The sequence below is a fragment of the Heliconius melpomene genome, chromosome 13 (assembly GCF_056956725.1).
Source record: "Heliconius melpomene rosina isolate 202511_hmr_F chromosome 13, ASM5695672v1, whole genome shotgun sequence".
Lineage (NCBI taxonomy): Eukaryota > Metazoa > Arthropoda > Insecta > Lepidoptera > Nymphalidae > Heliconius > Heliconius melpomene.
The window spans coordinates 401,834-412,615 of record NC_140401.1 but is presented as its reverse complement, the minus strand read 5'-3'; the positions used below and the strand labels follow the sequence as shown (position 1 = coordinate 412,615).

Genomic DNA, 10,782 nt, shown 5'->3' with positions numbered 1-10,782 from the left:
AAGATCTTAGTATAAAACAATTTTGGGCATAATTGGTTTTTCGAGCAGAAATGTAAAAGGTGTCTCTAGATCTGGCACTAAAAATTGGACATTTTATGTGAATATTACTTAGCAGATAATTGGAATCTATAAGATTGTGTAACAATTTATACAAAAAAATTTGATCTCTATATCCTCTTCGTTTTTTTAATGACAGTATATTTAGGTTCTGAGAGTTATCTAATTTAAATTTGTAAAGTAATCGCCGTATAAATTTATTTTGGACACTTTCAATTGCAAATACATATGTATCATACTGTGGGTTCCAGACAGGCGAGGCATACTCTAAGTAAGATCTAACATATGAATTATACAAAAGCTTAAATGTAAAAAATGCTTAAATGTATGTTATACATATACATTCCTTACGATGTGTCTTGATGTTAGGTTCCCTCTGCCTATTCTGCTATGTGGGATAAAACGTGAAGCTGAAAAAAAAGGTTTAACAAAAAGTTGATAATATTACGCAAGAAACATTTTTTTTGTTTTCTATAGTTACTAGACAACAATACTGTTACTTCAATTATAAAAAATAATCGAAATGTCCATAGACTCAATCTAATATGCTTACATAGATTTCCCCTGCACAAACCTCGAACCGACGGCCTCCACCAATTTTATACTAAGCAAATATAATTTCCCAAGAAAATACAAAACATTAATAGCATGTTCATACATTGTCTATACAGTAAGAAAGCTTACCGCGTCGTTTGTATGACAATATAATTTACATAAGCCCCGCGGTATCTGTAAGTAGGGGGTTAACTGGGAATTATAATTGGAGCCATGTCTTACGAGTAAGTCATTACTCTTATGGATTATATTGTTTCGTTATTTTATATGATAAATTAATTAATATTGTTATTTACACACTAGCGACCCGTTCGAGGCTTCGCCCTCTCTGAGTCTAAATTATTTTCGCACAAATTTATTTGTATTGATATAACTTTTTTGTTTATGAACCTATTTAAATAAGACAAACACTAAATGTTAAAAAACAGTTTGCAAAAATATAATAGTGACAACTGCATTTAAATCAGTTGAGCCGTTTCTAAGATTGGTGTGCTCAAACATAGTACAGTAGTCTGTGGTCACGAGTAGACTGGTCCGGTTTCTAAAAATGTATAAATTCATATATTCCCGCTCTGGTAGAGAAATGTCTTGAAAATTGGGCGGAAAATGCGAAAAGGAGAGTCTTCAGTGTTAATTAGGTTCTTTCAGCCCACCTTGAAGTATAGGGTATAATGTGTTATTTTTTATTTATTTTTCTCATGTAGGAAACATGTGTATATTAATAGTGTAAAGATTCAAATGAACAAAACGTTTCAACTATAATTTATCGCCGGAATACATCTCGAAATGAAATCTAGCAATCGCTCCAGCTGAAAGATTTCATCATCATCGCTCATGCCTGGAGGAGTTTCATTAGTAGAACCATATTTTTCTTATTGCTTCGAATCCACTTCAAGTATAGCACTAAATATCGTATATTAGCTTTGGTTTCAAAGTTTAACTTTTAATAGTTGTGAAATTGTATTTTCTTTCTTATCTTCGTTTATTCGCTCTCGTGTCGAAACAAAGTGCGGAGTTGATTTCCGCCATTCCGCCTTCCACACACACACTTAAGACACATTTTTCGCCGAATTCAGGAGGCGGAAAGTGGGAAACAGTGTGTCTTTACACTAGGTTCCCTCTGCCTATCCCGATATGCGCGTGAAATAAACGAACCTTGAGATAAAACGTATAATTATGGATGTATTTTATCTATTTTTTTATTTCCTCTGTTTCTATGCATGAAATGCAATATAATTTATAAATTTTAGTCATATTTTTCATAAATGGTTTAATTTTAAATAATATAAAAAACTGTTTAATAAAAAATGTCTTACTATTCATATTTAATGGACAACAAGCGCCAAACTCAGGTGTTTTTACAGTGAGTGATCGAGTATTCCAATGAGAAATGGTGATTTTTAGCTCAATTCAATCGCAGATTGCCAATTTAAATCTAAAATATTTGTCATTGAAAAAGATTCCCGCCGAGATGATTAGAAGTAAACAACGAGATACCTATCGTTTATCCAAATTTTAATATATTTATTTCAATTTGATTACTTAGTATAAAAATAAAAGAAAGTTTTTGAGAAAATAATAATGTTGCTTCTTTACACTAGTATTTTGGCCACTCGTGACGCAGCGGCATTAGCGTGCGACTGTAAACGCGACATGGTGTGGATTCGATTCCCCCTCAATGATATGAAAAAAAAATTCCAACAGTGCCTCAGTGAATTTGACGGAAAGTATTGAATGGTAGCGTCTTAATGGGTAAACTAGTCTTTAAAATAAGTACAAACTTTATAGCAAGATAGTAGAGAAATTGGGGAAATATTTTATTGTCATCATAACTTTTAGATTCACCTAACATTGTGACAGAAGAGTATTCTTCTCTCCACTTCCAAATAGACTATTATTATCATCTTCATGTGCCTAACATCATCGGCTTCAGTGTTTTTTAGCTTCACGCTGTATGCTGCATATTGTAGGTAGGTAAAGGGAACATGATAATTTAGTGTTAAGACACTCCGTCCCCATTAAGACACTTCATCAGTGTTTAATTTGTCAATAATTATAAACTTGAGTTCACAGTCTGTCAGTAGTATAACTTGAGCAGCACAGAGCCAGGGCTTCGATGTAATTACAAATGGACGCTACAACAATAATATTTGCGAACGTTTCAGATACTTTGGTCTCCGCGGTTGTGGTTGTTTAATTAATGTGATTATTTTGGTGCATTATGTAGTCCTGAATTTATTAGCATATCAAACTCATTGACTGATGTATTACTGAGAATAGTGTTTCGACTGTAAACGTGAGGCCAATGGGTTCGATTCCCTATAGGGGAGTGAGTTGTTTTTCATTTCTTAATTTACCAAAGTAAATTAGATTTGCACTCAATTCAACATTCTATTCTTTTTTTTAATATGTGTACTCTTTTTAGGCACAGACACTTTTTTTACTCTACAGTAGAGAAAAAAAGTATTTACGCATGAATAAGATCGATTTTAATTTTCTACTAAGTAATGACAAATGTTTCTTTAGTAAGATAAACGGTGGCGTAGATCTCCACCACTCAATAATTAATATCACGGAAAATGAAATAGACACTAAGTTCAATTGACTTTAATATGAACACTTTTCATACCTTGCTTTAGTACAGAAAGTGCGGTATGAGTTCAAGCTGTATCTAGGCATGCCATAAAGCAGGGTATGCAGAGGGAACCTGGGAACCTAGTGTTAAGACATTTTCGTTCCTCTTTTGTACTCAATACAGTATATAATAATTTAACCCACTAATTAATTAGGAGGTCCTGAACGTAACAAAGCTGGAAAGCTTTAATTTATCGCTATTACCGCAATTTTCATAAAAGTTTATAATAAATAAGCTTAAAAGGCCTTATCTTAGGGCGCTGTGAATTTATATTAATTATATGAGGTAAGTCTTGTTAAATTTTATTAATATGTAAATTTGTAAATGGTTTGAAGTACCTACGTTTGTTGGTAAAAGGGTAAACTTTGAGAATTTGTGTATTACAAGATATTTTTTATGACAATGTTAGAGATTCCAAATTCATAATTGTATGTTTAACTCATAGGGAGGTTAAGCATAGATAATCTATTACTAATACGAATATATTTTGTTCTATTTTCACCCGTCTGCGGTGGAGCTCAAAAATAGGGTTATGTTTTCAGCGCGCATGTATACCAAGTCTGTTCCTTTGTTTCCTTAACTGTTAAGCCAGTGAACCGATTTTGATAAATGTTACGTTCATTGGATTTGTCTTGATGGAGCTAATGTTACTGAATATACCAACCAACCAACTGGTTTATACAGTCGGGTTTTTATTTTGTTCATCATTCACTTATTAATTAATGTGTACATTCATAGTATTATTGACACCATCGTGGTGACACAATGTTTGGCGGTAGTTGTGGTTTTGATTTCCACTCGGACGAAAGATAACAGATGTTTTTATTTCTATGCAAGAAGACAACGTGTGGCGTTAAGTTCAACTACTCAACAAGCATTGTCGCGAAAAATGGGGAATGTCTTAAAACTAAGTTCCTCCGCTGACCTTGCTACATGCGAGAATGATTATTTACATACAAATAAAAGAAACTCAAAAATACATACCACAACCAACATAGGATCTATCTTAGAAGGTTTAACATTGAAATTTCCACTGGGACATGTCCAGAACTGAGGGAATATTTAATTCTGGCTATGGAACGTAAGCTTATTCCACAGTTCCTAGATGAATACTTAATGGCTCCGGCGGCGTTGTGTTTTGAATAACTGTTTATTAAGCCGAACTGTTATGCAACTAGTGTTCATGAATACCAATTTTTGAATTACTTATTTGTTTTTTTTTAGAATTAATGTTGTAATATAGTTATTGCTTTTTGATTTTGACTTAAACTCGTATTGAATTTAAGTGTTATTGATTTTTAGTTTGTTGGTCAGTTTGGATAGCAAATTTGGTGTATTCTGTGGTTTTCGCTACAGATTTTATTGTTTAAAAAAAAACTATTTTAAATATTTCACTCCCCCAGTCGGAAACAAACTCACAACCGTCGCTTTTACAGTTGTAAGCGTAAACTAGCTATTGCAAAATATGGACATAAATGTAATTTCGATGACTCCTAGAAAATACAATATATATGCATGCAATAAGTAAGCACAAATCCTTTATAGTTGTAATAAATATAGTACATATATTCTTGTTCCGTGTCACCTGTCAGGTTAGCGGTATCTGGATGATCTAGTTGTAATTAATTCGGCTTTATACGGCCCTCTCCTCGAATGCCTAGTTTAGGGATTACATACAAATAATTTATAATTCTAGTATTGAAAATATTTATATTTGATTTGATAATACAAATCTGATGTTAATTTGATTTGCTTCTTATACTATGTAACGATACATAAGGGTTTATCCTATCTTTATATTAAGCTAAAACACAAAACGTGTTATTAATAATATCTTTGAATTTCACGGTAACACAGCCTTATCAAAGTCTTTAACTCCGATGAAGTCCGACGAAGACGAAAACATGGCGACATGCTGGCACGAAAATTTGGCGGTGTAAGAAAAACGGAATGTTATCACACTAGGTTCACTCTGCCTGCCCTGCTAGGCCAGAAAAACTGTTCGCCAATAAATAATCTAGCACATCTATAAATGGGTCATAGTTTCAAAATATCAAGCTGTCTTCTATTCTATTTACAGATTACTCTCAATGTCAAGACCAGACCGTCTCGTCTGCTGGAAGCAAAGTGTGACACAGTTTTGTGTTGTCAAGTACAATTTCTAGCTGGTTATTTGTCACTTTGTATTATACGACAAGTCCGGAACTTTTGTGTGGACTTTAGGATGTAAATCCGAATTCTTCCCCTTCTCATGGTAATTCGAATAAATCCTGTCTAAGTGGTCCCCTTACTTTTTTTTATTCTTCCTTTTTTTTTCGCTTAACGCTGTATCACGCATACAGGTGGGATACGCAGAGGGATAGTGTTACGGCACTCCCTACAGTATCAATATCCTATAATATAAATAATAGAAATAATGTGTGAAACATAAATATCATCAAGTCGCCTCAGATTTTAATGCTTATTTGAACCCTAATATTAAATGAAGTGATTTTAAGAAGATATAATATGCACATTATATTTATTCAAGCTGCCGCGGCGAAGCTTCAGAAACTGAAGCTGAAAAAAAAACTACTTTATTATAAAGAACCCTTCAAAACGGTGAATTCAGGGACCCGTGATCTACAATATTAATGCATGTTCCAAGCCCGCGAAAGCAATAAAAACAAACAAATAGCACGTAAAATAATACTGTGAGCTTTGCTGGGGCCTTCGGGAATTTATTCTGATGCCTTAAATCCTTATTTATATGATATCGCTATAATTCATCCGAATTTCCAGCCTTGGACTCGGCGTCCTCGAAGGTGAAGCTTATCTAAGATTTAATGTGCAGATATTGTTTATTGAATTGTTTTCTTTTTTATATTTTTTTTAGTTAATGTCGTTTTCTATTTTAATTATTATGTTTATATTTGTTTTTTTGAATACAACCGAATATATGTAACACTTACATGTATGTAGATGGCACGGGAAAGTTATTGTAATATAAGGTTATGAAAACATATTCTTATGCGCTTATGTCTCAAAACGGGAAACTACAAAGTAGCCATAATCGTATATTCCAGGCAGGGGAAACCACGAGAGATATACTAGTATCTATTAAAATTGAGCAACGATTTCTCAGCTTCCACTAAATAATGGAGTGACTCACATGACACTCTCTGCCTACTCACGTCAACGTTGTGGCGCAGGAGTACAAGCGTGCGTCTGTAAACGTGACAAGTATCGATCCCCACTCGAAGAAATCTACTTTTTAATATTTTCATTTCCTCGCTCTTGTAAAGAAGCGAGTGTTAACTTTATAGGAACGAAGTATCACTCTGTGTTAACACTAGCTTTCAAGGTGCCATTTGCCTACCCTGCTGTGTGCGGGATACAGCGTGAAGCTAAAAAAATTAATAATTGCTCAATATTACTTATCTTTGTTTACATTAAAGTAGGTATGCATCATACTTACTAGAATGTACCAACATATCCGTTCATATCAACTCCCAAGATAAATCTCAAGAGTCTGAATCACCTTAATCTTAAGATAAAACTTTTAACTATAAAGAAGATAAAATGAGGTAAATCCATCAGTTTTGCCAGAAATCTTCTATATTCCATTTGGTATCATAAAAATGGCTGCGTTCATAAAATTAGTATTGTTTTTAACAGTGTTTTTTGTTATAGATTATTGTCATTCTGATAGTTTGATAATAGGTAATGTAACGGGGCGGCTAGTTTATGTGGATAATATTAAACGTTCGTCTATACCTATGAAAGTTCGCAGTAAAAGCGTTTTCTACAACGGGGACCAACCAATAAAGGTATGTCTTTTATTCCCATTCATCCCATTCATTTGGTAAGGTGAAGGAAACTCATATCTCCCTTGGTTCTATGTTCTGTCCATTTATACGGTTGGCGTTCTGTATGATTAAGACGAACAAATTTAATAGGAACAACTTTAAAACAAAATATTTCTTAAGTGTGGATTAACATTTTAAAAATGTAAAAAACAAGAAATATATTTCCTAGCCCTCAGGTTATCGACAGAATCATGTTGCTTATTATATATTTTATATTATATTTTTTTCCGCATAGCTCGGTGGGCAGAAGGAATTTACTATTCAGACACTGTTATCCATTTTCTGCTCAAATTAAAGACAGTTAATGTTGAGTGGAAGAGTTAATTGTCGCCTTTGACTAACCAACAGGGTAAAATGAAACAAATAAATCCACTTATTGTAAATCTGATGGTGTTCCTTGATGATATATATTTTATAATTACTCCACAATGCTGCCGGTGTCCTATATACAAAATAATTTTAATATTTTTTTTACAACTACAGGGTATATCTGTAATTGATAAGACGTCGACAAAAGCAAAGGCGTCAGTGACGTCCGGAGGAGTGGGATTCACATCAGTCAATATAAAAATGAAGAGCGTACGCGGTGAAGGACTTAATTACCAAATACAAATATTTGTGTAAATAATAATATTATTATGTCATTATTAATAATAATATTATTTCAAAATGTAAAATTGATTTACTAATTTAATAAAAGTATATGTGAATTATTAAGTCTATATATATTTGTGTGAAAATATTTTTAAAGATGTGGAATTAAATTATTTTATAATAAAAACATTGAAATTGATAACATTTTATAGTTTTATTGAACTGTTCAGTTTATGTATTTTTATTAGCATCACGCTGTCTCTAGCATGTAGTAGGGGAGGAGAGGGTGATTGAGATACTAATGTTAATGTACCCCGTACCACAATGCGTGTTGAGTAGCGGAACTCAAAACCAGTTTTCATCTTGTTACATATAATATGTATTACTTTATGAGCACATTCAGTTCACGGATATGAATTTTGTTTTTTAGTAAAATTTCCTTATTTCCCTATTTTGTACAATAAAATAACATAACATATAAAGTAAGACTTCTAAATATTATCCAGTAGTTATCTATCTAATTTGGATTCAAATCGTTTGTAAATATTTTTTGTTGTGTAGTTAGTTATGTTGCCTCATGGTGTGAGAACGGTACCGGTAAACGCCTAATCAGCGTTCGGCGTATGTAACGCGAATCCCCTCATGCCATGGGAAACAAACGTAGTGTTTTAGTTTTAATTATTATATATTTTATTCCTTAGTCGATTAGAGCATGCACTTCTGCTCGGTCGATTCACTAGTTAAGTTAATTTTAAGTTAGTTATAAGAACAAATACCTCTGTTCTTATTTTAATTAAAGTAAATTTAAATTTAATTTTCTTAGTTATTTTTAAAAGCCCACTCGCGCTCCCGTAAACATGTCTAGTTATTAGGTCTGGGCAGTAAAAAGACATTATTTCATTTTGAAGACGTCCACCGGAGTCACCGGAGCTGCTATAATATAACTGAGTTGACTCTCTACTCTATCGAGCTCATCTCAAATATAAGTAATAAATTAATCTATATTATTATTTTCCATTGTTTCTTAATAAGTAAGTATTTTAACGTTTAATAAAGAAGATATTTACGAATTGCAAAACTATATGATATACCTATCAAAATCGTGATGAGTCAGTTTTGTGCATTTAGCCTTTTGTTTTATAATAAAGTGAGTAGAGGTTGTTGTTTCGAGCACAATATACGCTAAGCTAACACAAAAGTAATTGCCTGTATCGATATTATTGAAAAGCTATGAAGATTGAATGGAAATTCACGTTAGTCGTCGCATATTGGTCAGCGGCGGCGATGCGTAAAACGTGTAGTCCAGGGGACTGATGCTTACTTTTTGTGTTGTAGTTTTAATATCGCTTCGCATATAGTAGAGAAGTTCGTTCTCCACTTACCGCCAAATATTCGAGACAAGACGAGGTGGAATTCAATGCCGCGCTCTTTTTGTACCAGACCGAGGAAGTGGTTGAATACAGTCTCGAATAGAAATCGAATCTTCAACCATTGCGCTTACATAATATTGTGACGCTGCGCTACGATGGTCTGGAAATAAATATAAATATTAGTACAAAATGTCTATCATACAATTCTTCTTACGGCTTTTATTTATTTTTGTCTTAACGAATATTTATTGTACTATGTATAAAAAAAAATCAGCTTCACGCTGTATCCCGCACACAGCGTTGTAGGCAGAGAGACCCTACTAGGGTCTTAAGACACTCCGTTCCCCACTTTCCGCCGAATTCTGGAGGCATTGTGTGTAGAGTAGCGGAACCCAACATCATGTTTTGTTTGGTTACCAGGACCAGATATTGATAACAATTTATTCCCCCGATTGGAAATTGAACCCACAATCGTCGAGTTTACAATCAGACACTGCAGCAGCGCCACAGCACCTATCATTTATTTTTTAAATATATATACATATATCTTAAAAAGTATTTTAGCCTTTCATCTAATTTCAATATTATACATATCATGAATGTACTACCGCCAAACACTTATATTATTATTCAGTCCCCAGGACTACGCTGTTGACTTTGCCCCTACATTGAATATGCGATATGGGCGTGTCTAAAACTCTTGTAAACCTTTGTTTAGCGCCGATATTGGATCTATCGGTTACTTTGTAGTAAATATACTGTTTATACTGGCGAATGATACCGTCACTTCTACGGACTTTAATTATTTCAGGGAAGTTTGGAGCCATACAAAGTGGTTTCAATATTTAGATTATTATTTGAAGTTTACCTCTTCTACCTCTGATAGGTGAACTGTATAGTTGCCGAACTTCATTCTTACTATTTTGGTGTAGATGTAAGCCGTGATTATGTAAGTTTTCGTTATTTGCTTTGTGAAACTAGAGATTAAATGGCTAAACTTATAATTTTCTTATTTATTTTATATCTCAATTATATTTAAATTAAAAAAAAATATAAGTAAAACTATTATGGTTCTAGCGGCCTGCTAGTAACATTTTTTACATTCATTTCATTTTGATAATGTTTTTTTGGATTATCTATATATATAAAAGGACTCGTCCTCACTGACTGAGGTAAGACGGACGCACAGCCGTAACCGCTATGCGTAGAAACGTTAAATTTGGACAAAAGTTTACTTTCGTAATCTGGACATCCAAAAAGAAGGGAATTTGAAAAATTTTAATCCTAAAGGGGTGAAATAGGGGTTCAAAGATTGTATGGAAAAAAAAATAAATCGGCACCGATTTTTATAAAATTTGAAATTTAGATCTTTAAAAGTATTTAATTGAACACGTGTTTCATGGTTTTCTAGAATTCACCCCCTAAGGGTGCAAATAAGTGGTTGAAAGTTTGTATGGAAAAATCTTTAAATCGCTACCGATTTTTATAAAATTTGAAATTTAGACTCTTAAAAATATTTCATTGAACACATGTTTCATGGGTTATTAGAATTCACCCTTAATACGCAAGCGAAGCTGCGCGCGTCCGCTAGTATGATATAATATTTTTTTCTATAATTACTGTTCTTTCTTAAATAATAGTAAATTAGACTAAAACTGGGACTTCTATCTCCAAATATCAGTTTCCTGTAACGACTGAACGCTTGATAGTTACCGATAGGGTT

General features: G+C 33.1%; 1 protein-coding gene across 1 annotated transcript; it reads left to right on the top strand.

Annotated features, from left to right (window-relative positions):
• Positions 1-6,812: 6,812 nt before the first annotated feature.
• On the top strand, positions 6,813-7,891 carry LOC146532371 (uncharacterized). Its single transcript, XM_085196481.1, has 2 exons — positions 6,813-7,056; positions 7,579-7,891. Exons 1-2 carry the CDS (start codon positions 6,868-6,870, stop codon positions 7,717-7,719), a joined length of 330 nt encoding a protein of 109 aa, XP_085052607.1. The 5' UTR covers positions 6,813-6,867; the 3' UTR covers positions 7,720-7,891.
• The last annotated feature ends 2,891 nt before the right edge of the window (positions 7,892-10,782 follow it).